We start from the raw sequence: 25,212 nt of genomic DNA, 5'->3' as shown, positions 1-25,212 counted from the left end.
AGACGACCCCCTACTTTTCCTGTTAAAATATAGGGTTTGAACTATACTCGCCGTATAAGACTACCCCTCTTCCAACGCACACCAAATAAAAATGAAAAAACATCAGACTTGATTTCAATATGGTATGGTATTTCAGTATGGTATTCCAATGATGGGGTGCTATTCCTCCCACTGACACCAATGATGGGGCATGATTCCTCCCACTGATACCAATGATGAGGCACTACTCCTCCCACTGACACTAATGATGGGACACTATTTCATCCACTGACACCAATGATGGGGCACTATTCCTCCCACTGATACCAATGATGGGACACTATTCCTCCCACTGACACCAATGATGGTGCCCCATCATTAGTGTCAGTGTGTGAGGAATAGTGTCCCATCATTAGTGTCAGTGGGAGGAATAGTGCCCCATCATTAGTCAGTGGGAGTAATAGTGCCCCATCATTGGTGTCAGTGGGAAGAATCGTGCCCCATCATTGGTGTCAGTGGGAGGAATAGTGTCCCATCATTAGTGTCAGTGGGAGGAATAGTGCTCCATCATTAGTGTCAGTGGGAGGAATAGCACCCCATCATTGGTGTCAGTGGGAGGAATAGCACCCCATCATTGGTATCAGTGGCAGGAATTGCGCCCCATCATTGGTGTCAGTGGGAGGAATAGTGCCCAATCATTGGTATCAGTGGAAGGAATAGTGCCCCATCATTGGTGTCAGTGGGGAGGAGGAATAGTGCCCCATCGTTGGTGTCAGTGGGGGAGGAATAGTGCCTTACTGTTGGTGTCAGTGTGGAGGAGGAATAGTGCCCCATCGTTAGTGTCAGTGGGGGAGAGGAGCGGCTGCTCCTTCTTTCAGTTTGGCCGCTTGATTTTCGCGGGGCCGTTCGGCTCCGCCTCCTCGCCGGTGATTGGTCGCCTGTGTGCCTTTTCAGTGCTTGTGCCCAATCACCGGTGAGGAGGCGGAGCCGAGCGGGCGGCAGGACCATCGAGCGGCCGAACTGAAAGAAGGAGCAGCCGCGCTTCCTGGACCGGATCGTCGTGGGACCGGAGCCAGGTAAGGTACAGCAGCCCCTCTGCCCACCCCTGTACTTGGTGTCCGTTGGAGGAGGAGGGGGGGTGGCGCCGCCGCTCGAAAAAGTGCTGCCCTGACACCGGCTCGCCGCATACCGGCGTATAAGACGACCCCCGACTTTTCAAAAGATTTTCACGGGTTGAAAAGTCGTCTTATACGCCGGCAAATACGGTACTTGCATAATTGAGTGATAATGATTTGCGACTAAGCTCAGTGATGTGCGAACTTGGCGCTATATTTCAAATTTCAGTGTTTTTGGTTTGATTATATTATTGAATTAAATGTATTATTATAATATTATTTTTTTATGATTATTTATTAAATTATAATTTATGATTTCGTGTTTCAAATTTTAACATACCCGGGATGTTTACTAGACTCTTGTTCGGACAGATTTCAGTGAGTTATTACTAAAAATTACAGGCCTACAATAAAAAAAATACATATTTCCATGCAAAAAAATTTACCACTTTGAGCACAGAAATATGGACATAATCAGACCGCTAGGGAGGTTAAAGCAGAGCTTCACCCAAAATTTCCGCTTTAAGGACTGGTCCCCTGCTCCTCGTTAAGGATTGGCACCTTTGGGGAGCAGGGGGAGTCAGGTACCCGAAATTGACAGGTACCCGCTCCCACTTCCTCTGTGATTGCCTAGGCGATTGGAAGCAGAATTTGTCCTCCCCCTTCCCTCCCCGTAGTCTTCTGGGACACATGACAGGTCCCAGAAGACTACGGGACCATTCACAAAGCACAGTCACATGCCCACACTGAAGATGCCACCACCGGGAACACAGGGTGGCCGGTGAAATGGAGGGGGGGAGACATCGTGTCCATTTTTTAAAAGTCAGCAGCTACAGTTTTTGTAGCTGTTGACTTTTTTTTATTATTTTCAAATCTACACATGTATGGCCAGCTTAAGTTTTCAAATTCGGCCAAATTTTTTTAATTTCGGTTGAAATCTTTTTGATTTCGAACAACTTTTCAAATTTTGTTGAATCAGTTTTCGAATTCGGTTGCAGCAGTTTCGAATGTGAACGACTTTTCGAATTTGGTCAAAATGTTTATGAATTGACTTCGAATACGAATTACCTAAACGAATCTCAAAAACTAATTGATCGAATTTACCGAATAAAACTACATGAAATTTGTTCAGCTTTGAACAGAAACGAAACACATTTTTTTGTTTTTCACATGTCTATTGCCGACCATTTATCTGACACATGAGGTGACTTTGGAATATGTTCAATGTGCTTTTGGGCAGAAAACATTGATGCATTATACCTACCTGGATTATTATTTTGGTATGGGTATTCTCTTTTGTTATGTTGTGAACATTTTGAACTACACTCACTGGCCACTTTATTAGGTACACCAGTTCAATTGCTTGGTAACACAATTGCCAATCAGCCAATCACATGGTAGCGATTCAATGCATTTAGACATGTAGATGTGGTGAAGACGACTTGCTGAAGTTCAAACAAAGCATCAGAATTGGGAAGAAAGGGGATTTAAGTGACTTTGAAAATGGCATGGTTTTGGTGCTGGACAAGCTGGTCTGAGTATTTCAAAAACTGCTGATCTACTGGGATTTTTATTTACAACCATCTTTAGGGTTTGCACAGAATAGTCCAAAAAAGAAATTATCCAGTGAGTTGCATGGACAAATATGCCTTGTTGAGGTCAGAGGAGAATGGGCAGACTGGCTGCTGTGACATTCAGATGGTAGAGTCAGAATTTGGCATGAACAACATGAAAGCATGGATCCATCCTGCCTTGTATCAATGGTTCAGGCTGGAGATGGTGGTGTAATGGTGTGGGGGATATTTTCTTAGTACTAACAAGGTGTACCTAATAAAGTGGCTGGTGAGTGTATTTTGCAGGCTTTCACTAGAGCAGCAGTACATACATAATATTTTAGTATTTTGTTACTTGTTTATAATGGATTTTAATTGACAAATAGACATATGCAGGCTGAAAATTTTCATTCATTGAAGAATTTCATTTCATGATATTCGTTATGTTGACCTGATTGGTTTTGTATCTTTGGCATTCATTTCGTATATATTCATTGTTCCAGGTGGATAAAAAAAAGTGTTTCTGGAAGATTGCTATATATTTAATATATTATTGAATCAGAAGGATTTGAACTGGAAGGATTCAATATTTCTGGATGCTAGTCCGACTGACCAAGAGAAATGCATGAGCTGCTTGCACAATATCGACTGGCGTCATGTGCATCCGAATGAACAAATGAAATGAAATTCAGATCCATCCATTATGTGAATCCAAATTATTGAACAAATTTAAAAAATGAATTAATTTCCCAGTGGGCCTGAACCAGGGGCGGACTGACCATTTGGAAACTTGGGCACTGCCCGAGGGCCCGGTGTCAGTAGGGGGCCCCATGAGATGCCCCTGGTACCTTTTTCATAGGCTTTTTTGAGTTTGGGCAAGGACACAGGGGCCCCATGATCCCCTATTGCCCGGGGGCCCCATGAGTTGTCAGTCCGCCCCTGGCCTGAACTACTACTGCATCATGTGATGTCATCCAAATGAAACCAATGCATTAGTTATAACTTTTTTTCGGATTAGTTGACATTCATTACAATGTCCATTTGGAGATTCATATAAATCTGAATCTTAGAAAATGAAATTTGTGTGACAAAAAATAAACAAACTGAAACAAAACAAAATGCACCTGTTTAGTGATACATATAAAATGATATTTTATATGTCTTGCTGCTATGGTCTCATACCCTTTTACACCTGTTGCTTGCTGCTAATAGCTGCTCTGTTCCAATGTAGCTCACAAGTTAAAAGAAAAGTGTTTGAGACCTTTGCTTTAAATCAGACTGGGTAGAGAGCTCCATATCCTCCCACTGTTAATATAACCTGCTTTTATTTCCTTACATTATGATGTTTCCTCATTTGTAACTTGAACTGTATGCACTGAATTTGTACACTTTATGATACAATGTACACACATGCATGTATACCTTCACATATAGTTGGCTATGCGTGTTTTTAAAGAGTTCAGGTTGGCATTTTGCCATGGGAAGCAGTACAATACATGACTAGTTTTCCACTTGAAGACTGCTACTTTCAGGAGAGGAGAGCTATGCATCCTTGTTTAAACAAACATGGAACCATTATAATGTAGTATGGGAATTGATTTGTGGCTGTTAAAGCTAAATGTGCCATTTTCCAAATTAAAGTTTGTTGTTCTGCTGACCTGCCCATTATTCACACAGTCACTGTCTGCACTTTTCTTGAATTTGTTATGCAGAGTAACTTTTTCTCATCTGCAGAACTAATTTTACCTTGTATTAACATTAAAGCCAGGAATTAGTTAAGATTTTCCCTCTGTAAAATGAAATCATTGCAGGTGAAATAAAAACTATAATGAAGTGTCAAAGCCTTTACTTGCTCATTAAAGTTATATTTTACCTTTCAAGTGCGTTGTCTATTCATCAATACTGAGTGGTGCAAACAACTTGGGATTTGTACAAATATTATATCTGATTATTGTACAATACCATCCAAAGGATCAGTGATAGTATTTTGTTCTTAAAGCAAATATTTTTTTCATTTATTGCAGTTTACCAATCATTATTTTTTTATATGGAACAGGTGCCATTCAGAGAACACTTTGCATTTTCTCAATGAATGCAAAGCGCTTTCTGATTGGACCAGGTGGAGATCATGACATCATTGCCGCTGCATTTTTAATCAAAATACACTCAGAAAAAAGCAATGCTCTCTCCGGGATTCCATGTGGAAGCTAAGAAAGACCAGTGCCCAGGCTGATAGTGTCTCCAGTATCACACGTAGAACTAGAAGCAAAATCGGATACAGCCAGTGACTCAGTAACATTCAGTTGCATAAGTACATATGCTGTACACACCTCTGGATGTTACTGCGTCACCAGCTGTATCCTATTTTGCATCTAGGTATGGCACATACTGTACATACAGGGGCGGACTGACCATATGGAAACTCGGCACTGCCCGAGGGCCCGGGGTCAGTAGGGGGCTCCATGAGATGCCCCTGGTACCTTTTTTCATAGGCTTTTTTTTGAGTTTGGGCAAGGACACAGGGGCCCCATGATCCCCTATTGCCCGGGGGCCCCATGAGTTGTCAGTCCTCCCCTGTGTACATACTTATATTGTTTCAAGCTGTATGAATGTAAATATGCAAAATAATCCATACCTGAACTTCAGCTATATAACAATACAAAATGTTATGCATGCAGTGAAATAATATTTTGACCGTAAGTATAACATGCAGACTCCTGCATCTCAGCCTCTCCTACATCTTCTACCCAAACTCTCCTGCTGCTGTGCAGGCTCAGTAATACTTAAGGGCTGCCCTGACCCCATGCCAAGCCTCCTGTCTGAGGATTGTTCAAGATCCCTTAGGTATACAGATCAGCCCCTCCTCACCCACTGCCTTCTAGAAACTTCTCAAGTCTGTAGAGCAGGGGAGGTATCATAGAACTGATCTACAGAGCCCTCAGCCCTGACCTGAACTTGACCCAGATAACTCATGCTCAGGCTGCTACTCAGCCTTTCTATCTAGAAACAGTAGCTAGCTCCCCCTAGCTAACTAGAGGGATGCTACAAACAATTAATATGTATGTATAAATAAATGACATGCAGTTCCAGATGGCCTGGGGCTTGATGTGGGAAAGGAGATATCTGTCACCATGGGGTTTATTTACTAAAGCTGGAGAGTCCAAAATCAGACTCACTTCTGCATAGAAACCAATCAGCTTTCAGGTTTCATTGCCAAAGCTTCATTGAACAAGCTGAGGTTAGAAGCTGATTGGTTTCTATGCAGAAGGGAGTCTGATTTTGGACTCTCCAGCTTTAGTAAATAAACCCTCATGAGTCTGGCAAAGGAAGGCTTCAAAGGAAGATGATGGTTTTGACAGACTCAAACTGAAAACCAAATACAAATTTTGTGTTGTGTGGATATTGGTCCAGTGAAATTCATCATATACAGTATGTGATATTGGTACCACAATAAATGCACATACAACTTCATTGCTCACAATATCTGCCTTACTGGGGTTAATGTCCAGGAAAGGTGTTTTAATTGCCAATGTTGTCAGCTACCAACTTTGATGGAGGGTGTACCGGAGTGTGTTTTTCTATTGCTATTTAAATAAAATACAACTTTCACCTTGCCACATCCAAAAACTAATAAAAATAGCTTAGGGACAATATGTCCCTCAAAAGGCAGACTTCATCAGCACAACACGAGGCAGCTTGTAAAATCACAATTTCTATTTCCAAACAATTGACATAAAAAATATATCAAAATCAATGCAACACCATCTCGTTGATTACATTTAAGATGACACAAAACCCAACCACGAGAAGGAGAACTGGACTATGCGTACCAGTATTACATGCCAAAATAACATCAAAATGTAGAATTGGTGATTATGAATATGATTAACATTAATAAAGATATCACCAGCATCTCCATACTGATATACATCTACGCGTTTCACAAACTTTGTCCGCTTCTTCAGGATAAGATTGGGTAGATGTTGTCAAAAACCATAGAGTATAATACAGGTGTAAATATACAAATAGACTCTATTTTATATTATACATTTAGTAGAACAAATACAAGAAAATAATATAAAAAATATATATCTATTCATGCAAGCTTGCCTGATGAGTGCATCTTCTAAAACACAGATGATCGGATGGTAACAAGTCTTGGCCGGATGCAGGAGCATACAAAAGAGGACAAAACACCCCATAGAGCTTCTCCCACATGGACTACTGGGTGATTCACATTTCAAGGGGTGCAGGTACCATATGCCCCACTAGAACAAATAACTAAATGAAAAATAGAGAATATAAACATAAATGTGGGTATATAGGCCTTATACTATATCGCTCATTAATGGGTGTACCCGCAAATTCTCTCAGTCGTGTAGCTCACCACCTATATGTAGTATTGTCAGATATAATGTATGTCCTAGATCCCAATGGAACCAAAGGGGAAGGGATCAATGTATTAAATCATTCAACAGTTCCCATCAGTTGCCTTTGTATTAGCCACAAGTGTTATGGATTTAGAAATATAGGCTAGACCAGCAATGGGCAAACTACGGCCCGCGGGCCGTATACGGTCCGGCGGACCTTTTAATCCGGCCCGCGGAGCGTGATACTGTCAGGATGATCTGTCCCCCTCGACGTATCTGCGCATGTGCCGGAGATCGCCGATCGGCTGCTAATGCCTGAAACTGGCACATGCGCAGATACGTCGAGGGGGACAGATCCTCAGAGGAGACAGATTTTCATGCTACACCGGAACGGCGCGGGAATACGGCGAGAGGAACGCGCGGAGCAAAGGTAAGTGAATTGACACAGGGGGGGCTTGGGGACTTAATATGGGGGATGAATTAATATGGGGAATGAATTACTATAGGGGGGATGAATTACTATATGGGGGATGAATTACTATGGGGGGGATGAATTACTATATGGGGGATGAATTACTATAGGGGGGATGAATTACTATAGGGGGGATGAATTACTATATGGGGGATGAATTACTATGGGGGGGATGAATTACTATGGGGGATGAATTACTATATGGGGGATGAATTACTGTGGGGGGTGAATTACTATATGGGGGATGAATTACTATATGGGGGATGAATTACTACGGGGGATGAATTACTATAGGGGGGATGAATTACTATGGGGGATGAATTACTATATGGGGGATGAATTACTATATGGGGGATTAATTACTATATGGGGGATTAATTACTATATGGGGGATGACCCCGCACATAGAGCCACCTAAAAGGAACCCACCATTGCCCACAAAAGACATGGCAAATGATGTGTGAAGCGCATACAACTGCCCTCAAGACCAGCCATCAAAAACCATCCAATTTAAATCTATACAGGATAAATTTTGCATCTCAATAGGTTAAAATAATGTACAATATCTCAAAAATACATATTATACAGTGGAATTTTTAAACATATGGCACACAGATATGAAGATTACATAATCTCATACAGGGAACAAGGTTATAGATATTGGGAAAAGAGGAAAAACACAGAGTGGATACGAGAACAAAAAAGAGGAAGGGGCAATTGGAGAGCCAAAGGTAATTACATAATTAAGTCCTGGGAATGACATAGCTCTCAAAGAGTGAATCCTAAGCATCTCACATTGCAGAATCTTTTTATCAAAATTACCCCCCCAGGATCCTCCAAAATGTGATCTAAAGCTGCAAATTTCACCACAGGAGTGTCCCAGGAATGTTGTAACTCCACATGGCATCCTATTGGGGTAGATAGTAAGTTGTTATTGATATAGTAGATGTGATCCTTAATAAAAAGGGCATTTAGTTTTTCCCACTAAAAGGCACCACACTCACAAAACATGATGTATACCAATGTCAATAGTTTGACAGTCTACATGGTGTGACTGAGTGTAGTTGTCCATTAGGCAAATACATAGTACGATTCTCAAAGCTCCTCTGTCCATCCTCCTCTGCCTCCCTCCTCTCATTCTGTTGAAAATGGCTTCTAGTCAGTCTGTCCCTAAGTGATTTAGACCAACTGAATGTTATATCAGGTTGATCCCCAATATATTTACCTAAAATTGAATCATTAGTGAGGATATACCAATGTTTCTGTAATATGTGATGTATACAAGGATGTTGTTGAGTGTACGTAAGAATGACTCTTACCATATTGTCCTCTGTGGCCCTTTGTCTTCTGAATAACGCCCGTTGTCTAGTTTGGCCTAATGCCCTCCTATAGGCTTTCTTTTGGTATTTGAATATCCCATAGCTAAGAGTCTTTCTCTAAAGAGATCCACCTCCTTCTTACAGAAGGTCTTGTTTGAACATATTCTCCACATTCTCCAATAATGACTATATGGGATAATATTGATCAGAGGTTTTGGATGTAAACTTGTAAAATAGTATTGCCTGCAGTATTTTTACAGAATAATGTAGTTTTCAATAGGCCATGCTGTTGAATCAGGATTTGAATATCCAAGAAAGATATTTATTGGCAATTATATTGCATAATAAACCTCACATTTAATGAATTCTCCTCGAGAACCTGCATGAATTCAGTCAATTCTTCGGCTGTACCTGTCCATAACATTAGGACATCCTTGATGTAACGACTCCACATCAATGCCCATATCCAGGGATACTGGAGGAAGTTGCACTGGAATATGCCTCTGGAGTCTACGTCACAGATCCAAGATGATGGGGACGTTACTATGACAGCGCATTTTGCGCACATGAGCTTTATCAAGACATGACTTGATACATGAGTGACACATTTGGTCATCCCTTCCATATAGCCTCACTGCCACACTGATGAATATGTAAGTGGGGTTTTGTATCCCATGCGTTTATGGATTTTTAGTGTTTTTTAACTTGATCATTAGCTGTGACGGATGTCTAAAACTTTGTCAATATCATCATGCTTAAAGTGGCTGCCTTTTTCCTCACAATGGTTGATATACAGGCTGGCTAATCCGGAGTTAATGCAATTAGGAACCCTCAAGCGCTTTGGTTCATTATTTTGCCTTTTTTGCCTGTCTTTTATGTACCAGTGGTTTATCCAAAGCAGCTGTGGATACTCCTTTGATCCTTACCAAGGTTTTACTTGAAATCAATATATATAGATAGTGGCGCCGGACTTTACTGGGTTTGTTCAGACTCCACATCAATATGTATTCGCAAAATCTCCTGTATTTCTCCTCAGAAAATAACGTACACTCTCATCTCCCCATGTACAAGTTGGCATACGATGGGGCACAACACGTCCCCATCGCAACCCCCAGCACCTGGAGGAAACGGGAGCCATTGAATGTAAACACATTAAGTGTCAGTATATACTCCAATAATTTGAGGTCAAACTGACTAAATGGACATGAGTTCTGTTTCTTTTCCTTGAAGAAACTTTGTACCACTGACAAGCTAGATGTATGGGAAAGCTACTATATAATGTTTCAATGTCCATGGCTACCAAAGCGGTTCCCAGGGGTACATATAACCCTTTGAGTCATCGTAGCAAATCTGGAGTATCCTGAATATATAAAGACAATGATATTAGATGTGGGCGTAAATTGTCTACCAAACAGCTAGCTAGCTCTGTCTGGGCCCCAATCCCTAACACGCCGGGTCTACCCGGCTGTTGTTTCAAATGTTTATATGTTTTGGACAACACATAAAATGTGGGTATTCTATGATGTTTAACCAATATCGCCTCATATATATCTTTATCCAGAATACCCTGTTGTAGCGCTTCCAACAGGAATATTGAAAAGTCCTTACAATATTTTTCCACTATTTCTTCAGGTATCTGTCTGTACCAGGCTTCATTCAGAGGGTTTAATAATAATCCCTTTCTCGGTGCATAAATCCTTGAGGGCCTGAACTTGTACAGAAAGATTGCTTACATTAACATTTTTTACTTGTAGACTTTCAATTTCTTTAATGACTTGTGTTACAAACGCCTGAATTTTGGGATTAGCTTGCAAAGGGGAAAACTTTTCTGATTTCTTCCTCATAGGCCAGGGGGTAACCAGACCTTCTGGATCAGCTAGATTAGGACCAGCAGATGCCCTTCTTGTGTATTGTCCCCTATAGAAGTATATTTCTTGTTCTCGTCTAAGAGTTCCATCAAATCTCTTAATGCTTGAAAATCCTTAACGGAAACATTTTTGCATTGATCCATTACTGTCTTATCACTCTTTTTCTTATCTTTATCGAATATAAATTTATACGTAAGTTTTCGAGCAAATAGGTTGAGATCCTTTACAACTTCAAAACGATCTATTTCTTGTATGGGACAAAATGTTAGGCCAAGGCTCAGAACTTCCCTTTCTGCCTGTGTTAAAACATGTGTTGAAAGGTTGATAATATTTAAGTTGGTATCATCTATATCAGTCTGATATTGTCTAGTGTTTATGTAGGTCTGATCATGTATTGATCGATATTGTTTCCTGCTTCTTTCTTTAGGGTTGCCCCATCAGAGCCTAAAAAAATCACTCTGTTGATTGCCCTTAGGTATACCAGGTACACCCCCTGATTGTGCTGAAACTTGGGGAATACATTGTTTAGTGTTCCTAATGCTACCCATCTGGGGCTGTTCATGTACCTGTGAAGTTGTGACCATAGTGTGGGCACCCAAACCCATGTCCCCCAAATCACCATGTGTATCTGAACGTGAATTGGTCGAGTGCGGACTGTCGACAAGTCATTTCCTATCACCACCATATTGTGTGTGACTCCCCTCATTAGTAGGCAGTCTCTTTAATGACGGACGATTCCTCCACTGTGTTTTATGTGTGCTCTGTGAATTATGAGAAATTACAGACATGTTAGATTAATCAGATTCCATACCTTCCTGATCCTGTGTATTCTCTCTAGGTATTAATGTCCCCTTCTTGCGGTGCCACAAGCGCCTAGGATTCTGCTGTGTCCATCTATAAGCCTGCTTACTACTAATGGACATCTTATGCCTAGAATATTTGTGTTGTTTTTTCTGAATATAAATAGTGAATGCGCTTTGCCTTTTTTTTGTGCAGCAAACCTGGGGATGGTCTAGCCCAGCAATGGGCAAACTACAGCCCGCGGGCCGTATACGGCCCGGCGGACCTTTTAATCCGGCCCGCGGAGCGTGATACTGTCAGGATGATCTGTCCCCCTCGACGTGTCTGCGCATGTGCCGGAGATCGCCGATCGGCTGCTAATGCCTGAAACTGGCACATGCGCAGATACGTCGAGGGGGACAGATCCTCATAGGAGACAGATTTTCATGCTACACCGGAACGGCGCGGGAATACGGCGAGAGGAACGCGCGGAGCAAAGGTAAGTGAATTGACACAGGGGGGAGCTTGGGGACTTAATATGGGGGATGAATTAATATGGGGAATGAATTACTATAGGGGGGATGAATTACTATATGGGGGATGAATTACTATGGGGGGGATGAATTACTATAGGGGGGATGAATTACTATAGGGGGATGAATTACTATATGGGGGATGAATTACTATGGGGGGGATGAATTACTATGGGGGATGAATTACTATATGGGGGATGAATTACTGTGGGGGATGAATTACTATATGGGGGATGAATTACTATATGGGGGATGAATTACTATAGGGGGGATGAATTACTATAAGGGGGATGAATTACTATGGGGGATGAATTACTATGGGGGATGAATTACTATATGGGGGATTAATTACTATATGGGGGATGAATTACTATATGGGGGATTAATTACTATGCTTACTATGGGGGAATATTACTATACTTACTATGGATGACACATACACATCATTCATCTACTCTTGGTCTGGCCCCCGGGTCCAATATATGAACCCATTGCGGCCCTCAAGTCAAAAAGTTTGCCCACCCCTGGTCTAGCCTATATTTCTAAATCCATAACCCTTGAGGCTAATACAAAGGCAACTGGTGGGAACTGTTGAATGATATAATACATTGATTCCTTCCCCTTTGGTTTCATTGGGATCTAGGAGATATGTCATATCAGATAATACTATATATAGGTGGTGAGTTACATGGCTGGGAGAATTTGCGGGTACACCCATTAATGAGCAATATATATTATATACATATTCTCTATTTTAAATTTAGTTATATGTTCTAGTGGAGTATATGGTACCTGCACCCCTTGAAATGTGAATTACCCAGTAGTCCATGTGGGAGAGGCTCTATGAGGTGGTTTATCCTCTTTTGTATGCTGCTGCATCTGCCGCCAAGACTTGTTACCATCCGATCATCTGTGTTTTACAAGATGCCTTCATTCATGCATTAATAATTATATATTTTATATATTATTTTCTTTTATTTGTTCTACTCCATGTATAATGTAAAATAGAGTCTATTTGTATATTTACGCTTAGGTTATACCCTACAGTTTTTGACAACATCTACTCAATCTTATCCTGAAGAAGCGGACAAAGTTTGCGAAACGCATTGATGTATATGAGTATGGAGATGCTGGTGATATGTTTCTTAATGTTAATCATATTAATGATCAACAATTCTTCATTTTGATGCTATTTTGGCATGTAATACTGGTACGCATAGTCCAGAACTCTTCTCATAGTTGGGTATTGTGTCATCTTAAATGTAATCAATGAGATGGTGTTGCATTGATTTTGATATATTTTTTATGTCAATTGTTTGGAAATAAAAATTGTGATTTTACAAGCTGCCTCGTGTAGTGCTGATAAAGACTGCCTTTTGAGAGACATACTGTCCCTAAGCTATTTGTATTTAAATGAAATGTATTTATATTTTTTTTTCTAAATTCAAACAGCATAGAGTGCCAGTAATTAACCTCTTTGGTTTCCTATATTACCAGTATACTCTTCTGCTATGGTCTATGTAGTTTAATAGGCTTACACCATGGTTTGTAAATTGAATATACAACGGTGAGTAGGAGGGAAATTGTATTTAATGGCAAAGACTTCTCAGTCCAGGAGACTGGAAATCAGCTTTTCTGTTTGCTAGATGTAGCCCTTTGAGAGAAGCCTTTTGGCAAACATTTTAAGAATATAAACATGAATTAAAAGTGCTCTTTTGTATAGATTTATGTGTTGAGGCCTCAATCTGACAGATGTCTGTTTGTCCCTAATCCACAATAATTAGTATTAATGGTTGAGGTTGGATTAGTGTTTTATTGATTTTGGATTAGTATTGAGTGGTCCTGAGTGGTGCATTATGCACAGTAAACTAAATATACTGTATATTTGTTTTACATCACAAGTATAAAGCGTTCTTTGCCTTCAGAGCTGTGTAGTCTGAATGTTGCTTGTAATGCAAAATTTATTTATTTTTTCTTTTCTCAAAGTTGGTGGGTGCTTGTATTGTATGGATACAAGGACTATGTCTGTCTACAGTGACTACATTACGTAGGCATAATCCATACGCTATTTACAGTAGCTGCAAGCCACGTGTTTTAAACCCTTTAACTGCACGACCCATCCTCCTATTTTCACTTCAGATGGTTGAGCCATTTTTTCTATATTTTCCTTTTTTTGCTATTATTCACTTACAGCTTTAATGACTTCTTTACTCCAGACAGCCGCACTGATCACGTGGATGCTAGAATGCACTGGCAAGAACAGTGCTGATGCACGGATCCCACACTACACAGTACCTTTTTTTGTCAAAACTTTATTGAAATGTCAAATTGACATTTAATAAAATTCTTTTCACACAGCAGCATTGCGATATGGTCATTTTTGTTGCAACTCAATGCGCTGAAAAAAGTACAGCTTTGTTCCAGTGCACCTGTTGTAAACAAATCCTAAAACTTAGTAACCCCCCTAAAACCAATACACTTTCTGAAAGCACAGGGATGCTTTAAGCTAAAAATATTAATGCTTCAAATCTGCAGTTTGGCAAGTTGCAGTGCCATTCATTTTTATTGGCATCCCAATGAACACCTCACTAATGCATGTGTTACTGTATGTAACTCAAACATTGTGAATCCAGCCTAAAATTTGTGTCTAGGTGTGGGGGTGTTATCTATTTTTAATTGTTTTATTTATTTTTATTTATATCGGAGTGCTTACCCCCACAGGAGCCCATGGATATGATGGGTTTTGTGCTTTACCAAAACTCTTTAAGCTGCTTGGACCCCACTGACACACCTATGTAACTTAAAAGTTAGTATGCTACCACTTTATAACAATGCACAGAAAATAGGCTAATCACATCTGAATGGTAGACTGAAAGGATGTATTATAGGATACTCACTGACAACAAACTCCTTGATCCACTACAATCTGGCTTCCGTCCCCTACACTCCACCGAAACTGCCCTACTTAACGACCTGCTAACCACCAAAGCTAATGGCCACTACTCAGTCCTCCTGCTCCTCGACCTCTCCGCGGCCTTCGACACAGTCGACCACCCCCTCCTCCTTACTAAACTGCACTCCTTTGGCGTCAGGGACGCTGCTCTCTCCTGGTTCTCCTCCTACCTATCCCAACACTCCTTCAGCGTCACCTACAACGCTGCCACCTCCCCCTCTCTGTTGGAGTCCCCCAAGGCTCTGTCCTCGGACCCCTCCTTTTCTCCATCTACACCTCCTCCCTTGGCAAATTGATACACTCCCACGGCTTCAACTATCACCTCTATGCCAATGACACACAAATTTACCTCTCCACCCCTCACCTCACCCCCTCACTCTCTGCCCGCATCGCCCACCTCCTGAACGACATATCAGACTGGATGTCGCTCCATTTCCTCAAGTTAAACCTGTCCAAAACCGAGTTCCTAGTTTTCTCCCCAGCCCGCGCCCCCCCCATCCTCTCCATCATGACTAGCAACACCACCATCAATCCCACCCCACATGCGAAAGTCCTAGGTGTCACCCTGGACTCAAACCTTTCCTTCCAAAATAGAGGCATCAACTAACTAAAAAAAAAAAGGTCCTTGTGTGCACACATATACAGCCCCAAAAGCAGGTAGGTGCATATGTTCCTGACAAAGGGGTACCCTGGGAGGTAACTACAAGTGCCTGGTGCCTAATTGTCAATATTAGCTGACTGTCATTTGGGGCCCTTCTGTAAGGTGGTGCACATGTAGCTGTCCCTTTCAGAGTGTGCAACAGATAGCTGATGGGCTGTTAAACAAAGACCAGTCTCTATTGCAGTAACTGTGTCAGTGTTGAGATAAGCACAGATGGTTCAGCTCACCCCTTTTGGTATTGAGGAATCTGGTTCAGATCACCTGGTGGTCTTCTGTCCTCAGGTACCTGGGACCTGGTGAGTCGGGTCTGAACAGGTCCTTAGTCTCTCAGATCTGGTTCTTGCTGTAGATATGCATGGCAATGGGTCCATCCAGCTCCAGTCCTAGCTCAGCAAACAGTGGGTTCATCAATAACACCATTCTACTACATCTCCAAACATTGCTCCAAACTTCAGGCTCTTATGGATGCAGCAAGGACACATGATCTCTGCACAGGCTCTGCAAAGGCAGCAGGTCCAAATTTTCTGGTCCCCTCACCACTCTGAGATAGCACCCTGGTCTCTGTACAGTCTCAGCAAAGGTTACAGGTCTGCATGGCTTGGCTTCCTCCCGCAAAAGACCCAGATCTCTCCAGAACTGCCCAGGAAAAGTCCTATCTCTCCTCCTCTGTTTTGCAAGGAAATACTGGGTAGTGAAGTCCACAGTTCCATCTACCTCCCTTCACTTGCATTGCACTGTGCCCCTTTAAGGAGAAAATGTCCCAGAATCTATGGTGGCCGCTGCATAGCAAGTCCCCTTGCTGCTGATTGGCTCAGATCCTCTGCTGCCAGAAGGGAGGAGGGGCAAGAGCGAGATGGGGCTTTCACACTGAGCCTGCTCTGCTCACACAGCAGGAAAGTGAGGGTTGAGACTAACACAGCCTGCTGTGCTTACACAGCAGCAATGTGAGGGGTGAGAACCCGAGGGGTTGGGGTGTATTCAGAGAGAGCACCAAACTGTTGGCAGAGCACCTGGCTACAATATGTTATCTATCTATCTATCTATCTATCTATCTATCTATCTATCTATCTATCTATCTATTTATCTATCTATCTACTGTATTTTTTTCTTGTTAGGTAAGAATAGTTGAAGCAGAAAAAATATCCTATTAATATATTTAACTTTAAAAAAGCATATTTTGTTACAATACTTACCTTTAATCTGTAACTGTCCCTTGCTGTATAGTAGCATAGTGCATTTGTGTATTTAATTTAAAACGGAGCTCCACCCAAAAGGGGAAGTTCCCCTTTAAGGACTGCTCCCCTGCTCTCCATTAAGGATTGGTACCTTTGGGAGGCGGGGGGGGAGTGGGTACCCAAATTTGACAGGTACCCGCTCCCACTTCCGAAGCGGAAGGTGTCCTCCCTCCCTGTAGTCTTTTGTGGCACGTGACAGGTCCCAGAAGACTACAGGACCATTCATGAAGCGCAGCGCTACTCGCGCATGTGCAGTGGGTCCCGGCTGTGAAGCTTCAAGCTATCACAGCCGGGTTCCCACACTGAAGACGCCTGGAATACAGGATGGCTGGTGAAACGGCTGCGGGGGGGACACCACAGGAACGAGGGACAGATAAGTGGCTGTTTTTTAAAAGTCAGCAGCTACAGTTTTTGTAGCTGCTGACTTTTATTTTTTGACAGGGTGAGTGGAACTCAGCTTTAATAGTGCCATCCATCATATCATACTATCTGTAAGCATGGCTACTAGCCTGTAGGGTGTGCAGCTGATTTATTGAATGGGTAAATGGACTCATGAGATGATTATATTTCTTTGGCAGCTAACTAAAGAAGGAAATAAAGGTTCTTGGTTTATGCCAGCTATAGGTGCAGACACTGCATCCAAGAAATAATTACCATCCCCTCAGCTCTGCAAAGTTGTATCTGCATGCACATCAATAACACCATTCTACTACAGCTCCAAACATTGCTTCAATATTTCTTAAGTTGTGTGCGATAGTTTTACTTCTATAAAATTGCGCAGTGTAAGCTGACATGAGACTCAAGTTGAAAAAGCTAACACACCAGGATAAGAATCTTTATTTTTTTTTAAAAAGGGACCTTTATTTTTATCTGTGTCCAAAGAGATTAAGAAATTATAGTCACACAGTTATAATAAAGATTTGTTTGTTAAAACTTTGTAAATTTAGCCTATTTTGTGTGTGACTGCTGGGACCAACTGTAACTCCTAACTCTGCATGTAACTACTATGCGTCATTTATTTGGTGTTGCCCAGGAAGAAATAACATTGATAAAACAGAGTTTTTTAAGAATCAGGATGTAGAGTTAAATTATTCTATTCATATTTTTACAGTACAGATCCTGGAGCATTTTTTTGTTCTACTGAATAAAAAAAGTGTGATCTGAAGTAAGCTGGTAACCTTTTTTTGAGCTATTCGGTAAGATTATTATTATTATACAGGATTTATATAGCACCAACAGTTTGCTCAGCACTTTACAATATAACGGGAGACAATACAGCAACAATACAGTTCAATACAAGAGGGATTTGAGGGCCCTGCTCCTTGGAGCTTACAATCTAGGAGGGAGGGGCTAGTGGTACAAAAGGTAGTAACTGTGGGGGATGGACTGGTTGGAAGAGTAGAAGATTCCATTATTAGCTGAGGGCAGGATAGGCTTCCCTGAAGAGATAGGTTTTCAGAGATCGCCTATTATTTAATTATAATTTAATTCAAGGCCAAAGATACATTGAAATTAATTTTTTGTTCAAATAAACAGTGATATTTTAATCATATGGGATTACATTTCAAACCATTGGTTGTCCCCTTACTTTATCTGCCAATATTCCATTTTAATTTCCCAATAGAAAACGCCTCCTTATCTCTCCCTTATATTCCATTCTGTTGCATGCTCACTGCAATGGAATGCTAGCTAAACAGGAAATATGGGATGTGAAGATTTGATGCATGCTTTGCCACTCCTAAAGCAGCAGGATATGATAGTAGATATAAACAGCAAATACGTTAATCCCTCTCAGCCTTTTACAGTCAATACTCTGGAAGTAAACAGGCACGAATGTTGTTTCCCTTTTAGACTAAGTGCATTTATTGAATTTAGTTGACAGTTGTGAATGCATTATGCACCAAAGATCTGACCTGGCAAAAACTTTTTTTTATTGGTTTTAAAATGTAAATCAAATGTCTTGTCAAAGATGTATGAAGAATAAAGTCTTATTAGATTATAAAATTACCTGTAGAATATGTTGCAATGCTATACATTACACTAGTGGTCTCCAAACTGAGTGTCAAATGTGGCCCTTTGCTTGCTTATATCTGGCCTTTGGGTTACTATTTCATCCACTGATACCAACAATGGGGCATAATTTCCCCCACTGACACTAATGATGGGGCACAATTCCTCCCAATGATACCAACGATGGGGCACAATTTCTCCCAAAGACACCAACAATGGGGCATAATTCCCCCCTACTGACAAAAATGATGTAACGCTATTCCTCCATGTTACACCAATGATGGGGCACAATTCCTCCCAATGACACCAATGATGGGGCACAATTCCTCCCAATGACACCAATGATGGGGCACAATTCCTCCCAATGACACCTCTGATGGGGCACAAATCCTCTCACTGACGCCAACAATGTGGCACAATTCTTTCAACTTACACCAAAGATGGGGCATTGTTTTTGCTCCACTGACATCGGGACCTTTTCGATTCTCAAAGGTCACAGTTCGGCCCCCTAAAGTCTAAAGAACAGTACACTGGCCCTTTGTCTAGAAAGTTTGGAGACCCCTGCATTACACTAAAGACTCAAAAACACCTAAATTAAAACTGAATTTATTTGAAAGTCCAAGTAGTATTATATACAAGTCACACAAATCACAGAATAAGTGTTCATGGTTAGGTACTGGCAAACATCTGTTGTAGAGGCAATGTTGGAGTTCAGCTCAGTGATAGGTAGTATAGAAGAAAAGGCTCTCCCATGTCTTTTATGTTGGCAATATCGAAGGTTGGTTTATTTTAACTGACATTTTGGGGAACACATCATGTATGAAGCACAACATAAACATACAAATATATTTATTCATCTGTTTCTAAATGTCACTTGACAAAAACAGCCACTGTTATGTGTATTAAGTCTGCAATTCTTTCAAAATGTTGAGATTGCTTTCTTTACAATACACAGCATGCTATATAAACATTTTCCATATGTTGTCTCATTATTTCTATCTGAGCCTGTGTCCAAACTATGGACAATAAACTATTTACATATTATTAACCACTTCCATACAGGGCACTTTTACTTTTTCCTGCCCAGGCCAATTTTCAGGTTTCAGCACTCTCACACTTTGAATGACAATTGCGCAATCATGCAACATTGTACCCAAACTGAAATGTTATCATTTTCTTCACACAACTAGAGCTTTCTTTTGCTGGTATTTAATAACCACTGGGGTTTTTACTTTTTGCTAAATTAACAATAAAAGACTGAACATTTTGAAAAAAAAAACCCACATTTTTCTTTGTTTCTGTTATAAAAGTTTGCAAATAAATAATTGTTCTTCGTAAATTTAGGCCAAGATGTATTCTGCTACATTTCTTTGGTGAAAATAACCCAAATCAGTATTTATTATTTAGTCTGTAGGAAAGTTATAGAGTTCACAAACTATGGTATATATTTGAATATTGATCAGTCCTGAAGTACTGACGGCCAATCTAATTTCTTGAGGTCCAAGAAAGTCAGAACAGTACAGATATCCCCCAAATGACCCCTTTTTGCAAAGTAGACAGTGTGACGTATTTCATAAGAGGCATGACAAGTTTTTTGAAGTTGTAATTTTTTTGTCATACATTTTCAGAAAATGAAGAAATTAAAAAAATTATTTTCACTATTTTATTTTTACATACTGTCACCAGTGCAGTACAGCGTCATCATATAACTGGCATGGCGATGATCAGGGACACTGACTGGTGACAGTACAAAAAAAAAATTGATAATTCTTTTTTTATTATTATTTTAAATTTTTTATTACTTCTTTTCTCTTTTTTTAAGATTTTTTTTTTCATATTTCACTATGACCAAAGTAATATAATGTTACCATAGTAACATTGTATTACTTTGGGGAAGTGATCAGTATTTTTTTTTTTTTTTTACACAATTTGCTTATAGCAAAGAATTACTTTGCTATGAGCAAGCATTTACCTGAATAAAATCGATTCATTCAGGGTTTTTTTTTTTTTGTGCTTAGCTGTGATTTGGCCACGGCTAATCACATGACACAGCTGGACTGTGATTGGCCCAGCTTGTGCATGTGATCACTGTGACCATTCACAGCTAGACACACTTGTATACAATGGATGGCATGAAAGGAACAAGATCGACGCAATCCGTAGGGATATTGCCAATGCTCAGACTTCCACCCCACCTAGCCTCCCTCCCATGATAACCCCCTCAACACTCCCCTCCTCTGACCTTGCAACTGCCCAGACCCCCACCCCACCTAACATCCCGCACACTAAACCCCCCCCAACACTCCACTCCTTCGACCTTGCTATCACTGAAGAGGTCACTAAGGTCTTCTCCAAAGCCTGCCTCACCACCTGCCCCCTTGACCCTGTACCCACACAACTGCGACGGTCACCCTCCTCCTCCATCCTACGTTCCCTCACCCACATCTTCAATCTCTCCCTCTCTACTGGCGCATTCCCCTCCCCCCTAAAGCACGCGCACATCACCCCCATACTCAAAAAACCCTCCCTGGACCCCACCGACCTGAACAACCTTAGACCCATCTCCCTGCTGCTATTTACATCCAAACTCCTCGAGCGCTTAGTCTATAATCACCTAAGCTCCCTCCTCAACGACAACAACCTCCTTGATCCCCTACAGTCTGGCTTCCGTCCCCTACACTCCACCGAAACCGCCGTACTCAAACTCACCAACGGCCTGCTAACCACCAAAGCTAATGGCCACTACTCAGTCCTCCTACTTCTCGACCTCTCCGCGGCCTTCGACGCAGTTGACCACCCCCTCCTCCTTAAAAAACTATACTCCCTTGGCATCAGAGACTCCGCTCTCTCCTGGCTCTCTGTTGGGGTCCCCAAGGCTCTATCCTCGGGCCCCTTGTCTTCTCAATCTACACCTCCTCCCTTGGCCAACTGATACACTCCCACGGCTTCAACTACCAGCTCTACGCCGATGACACGCAAATCTACCTCTCTACCCCTCGCCTCACCCCTTCAGTCTCCGCCCGTATCACCTGCCTACTGAACGACATATCAGACTGGATGTCACTCCATTTCCTCAAATTAAACCTTTCCAAAACCGAGCTTCTAGTTTTCCCCCCAGCCCATGCTCCCCCCCCCCAACCTCTCCATCACGACCAATAACGCCACCATCAGTCCCACCCTGCAAGCCAAAGTTCTAGGTGTCACTCTAGACTCCAATCTATCCTTCCAGCCCCATGTCCAATTGCTGGCAAATTCATGCAGGCTCCACCTCCGCAACATCTCCAAAATACGTTCGTTCCTAACCCCAGACACTACTAAACAACTCATTCACTCCCTTATTATCTCACGACTCGACTACTGCAACTCCCTTCTCACCGGCCTACCTCATCACAGACTATCCCCGCTTCAGTCTATCCTGAACTCAGCGGCCAGACTCATCCACCTTACCAACCGCTCTGTATCCGCCACCTCCCTCTGCCAATCCCTCCACTGGCTTCCAATTGCCCAACACATAAAATTCAAACTACTAACATTGACGTACAAAGCTATTCATAATACTGCCCCAAACTACCTCACCGACCTGATATCCAAATACCACCCAACATGTACTCTTCGCTCCTCACAAGATCTCCTACTCTCCAGTTCCCTGGTCTCCTCCTCCCATGCCCGACTCCAGGACTTCTCCAGGTCTTCCCCCATCTTCTGGAACTCACTACCCCAATCCATCAGACTGTCACCTACCCTCCTCACCTTTAGGCGCACCCTAAAACCCATCTCTTCAGGGAAGCCTACCCCGCCCTCACCTAACAGCCGATCTCCTCCACTCCTCCTACCACTCCATCCCCCACAGCCACTTCCTCCTGTACCACTACTCCCTCCCTCCTAGATTGTAAGCTCCAAAGAGCAGGGCCCTCGAACCCCTCGTGTATTTTATTATTACTGTATTGTCTCATGTACTGTCCCCCACTATAATGTACAGTGCTGAGCAAACTTTTTGGCGCTATATAAATACTGTATAATAATAATAATATATCCGAGGTACACGGCCGGTGACAGATCGCACTGCAGTGCAGCCCTGCGGGCATGCGCAATGCGAGTTCCTGAAAGTACGCCATATGGCGTCCATCCGGAGGGACGAGCTGTTCGCCCGCCCGCCATCTGGCTATAGGCCGGGCGGCAACTGGTTAACAAACAGTAAAAGAGCTTTAACCACTTACCCTCCAGAAGATTTACTCCCCTTCCCGACAGGGCCATTTTTTTGCGCTGCGTTAATTTAACTGACAGTTGTGCGGTCATGCAACGCTGCACCCAAATTACATTTATGCCTTCCCCACACATAGAGCTTTCTTTTGGTGGTATTTGATCACCTCTATGGTTTTTACTTTTTGCACTATAAACAAAAAAATACTAACAATTTTGAAAAAAAAGCTATATTTTTTTTCTGCTATAAAGCATATCCAATAAATGTTTTTAAATAAAATTTAAAAAAAAATCTAATTTCTTTATAAATGTAGACTAAAATGTATTCTGCTACATATTTTTAGTAAAAAATCCCAATAATTGTATATTGATTAGTTTTCGCAAAAGTTATAGTGTCTACAAACTATGGTACATATACTGGATTTTTTTAATTTTTTTATACTAGCAATGGCGGTGATGGTGTGACAGCAGAAGAGATCCTCCGGCAGTAAGTGCACACCCCGTGGCGGAAGTGCAACATCAGGTATATATTCGTGATTTTGCACAGAAATGCTGCTCTGTAGCAGTGATATATAGCGGATATTAGGTGGTTAAACAAGCCCTCTCCAACCCCTCTAGCTGCTTTTAATGTGAGGTTATTCCATTTCAAAGATCCTTAAAGATCATACCAAAGCCCTTAATAATCTCTGTGTCTATAAGCATTGAGAAGAAAGTTCACAACACAGACACTGAAATCTTAGCTCTTTCCCTATTAGTGCTGATTCACGGTGCAGATTGAAGCTCAGGTTTCACAGCTAATTGATATAGTAGTTGTTCAGCAGTTCAGGTCAGGTTTACATCAGGTTCAGAACAGGTTTAAGAGGGGTGACTGAAAAGTTCTCAGCCTACCCAAGGAGCATTTGTATTAGCCCAATTTTATTTTTGCTACTCATAGTACATATCTTTGTCATAGTCATCATTGTCTGAAAGATGGAGAAAGTGAGCAAAAGTGCTGTTATCCAATACCTGCTGAAAAAGGGAATGAGTGGACAGGACATCCACAAGGACATGATGGAAACATTAAGGGAGGATGCCCCTTCCTATTCCACCATTAAAAAGTGGGTGGTGGAATTCAAGAGGGGGAACCCTGCTGTCCAAGATGCCCCTCTCAGTGGAAGGCCAGCAACTGCCTGTACGGAGGAAAAAATCAGAGCAATCCAGGATCTCGTTATGGCAGACAGGCGTGCGACAGAACGTTTTATCGCAGAGAAAGTGGACATATCCCAGGAACGTGTTGGACACATTTTATCAGTAATGCTGGACATGCACAAGGTGTCAAGTCGGTGGCAGACAGTAGGTATTGGATAACAGCACGTTTTCTCACTTTCTCCATCTTTCAGACAATGATGACCTTCTGCACTTCAATCTTCAATAACTGAAACAAAGAAAAAGCTATTTGTTGGAAATATGGTATGGAACCTTGCAAATATATGTACTATGAGTAGCAAAAATAAAATTGGGCCAAGACAAATGCTTCATGGGTAGGCCGCTAACTTTTCAGTCGCCTCTCATAGATCAGGTTCAGGTCAGGATTTTATCTTGTTCACAACTGATGACATGTGCAGTTTCATGCGCACCTGATCCAGACCACTCTGCTCAGAAATCGTATATAACTCTTTTTCAATTCACGCTGAATCCACACTGCCAGTGCACCAGACATATGTGAAAAGGCACCATAGGAAGAAATGTTATTTCACATGTCATGCAAAATTGATGCTGTTCAAACTGCATCCAATCTGCATATATGTGAACTGACACACTTTCTTTTGCACTTGAATATTGGCATCATTCATCGATCATAACAAAGACGCTGAAGCTGTCTTTTAATAACTTATAAACACCTGCTTTTTATTTACATAAGAGGGCTAACAGCCTGACAAAATTTGCAAGGATTTCAGAGCTGGCGTTGTGAACTTATATTTTCTCCACAATGCTTATAGATACAGAGATTAATCAGAACTTGTTTTAAAGTATTTTACTATGCTTGTATATAATAGTATTACAATATGTAATTTTTTTGCATTCATTCATTAGAGAATGGCTTAAACGCATCCATTAACTGGCTGAAATGGAAGAACTAATTTATATAGCCAACGATTCCCCTGCCAAATTCGCAGCCAAATGG

General features: G+C 41.5%; 1 protein-coding gene across 1 annotated transcript; it reads left to right on the top strand.

The window, feature by feature from the left end:
• The first annotated feature begins 24,017 nt into the window (after nt 1-24,017).
• On the top strand, nt 24,018-24,395 carry LOC149472812 (protein GVQW3-like). Its single transcript, XM_089687565.1, has one exon. The coding sequence runs from the start codon at nt 24,018-24,020 to the stop codon at nt 24,393-24,395; it is 378 nt and encodes a 125-aa protein (XP_089543691.1).
• Nucleotides 24,396-25,212: the final 817 nt, after the last annotated feature.

The sequence above is a fragment of the Staurois parvus genome, unplaced genomic scaffold, assembly GCF_062004578.1.
Source record: "Staurois parvus isolate SC_StPar_1 unplaced genomic scaffold, SC_StPar_1.0 ptg000020l, whole genome shotgun sequence".
Classification (NCBI taxonomy): domain Eukaryota; kingdom Metazoa; phylum Chordata; class Amphibia; order Anura; family Ranidae; genus Staurois; species Staurois parvus.
The sequence above is the reverse complement of the archived record's forward strand: the minus strand, read 5'-3'. Positions and strand labels throughout refer to the sequence as shown.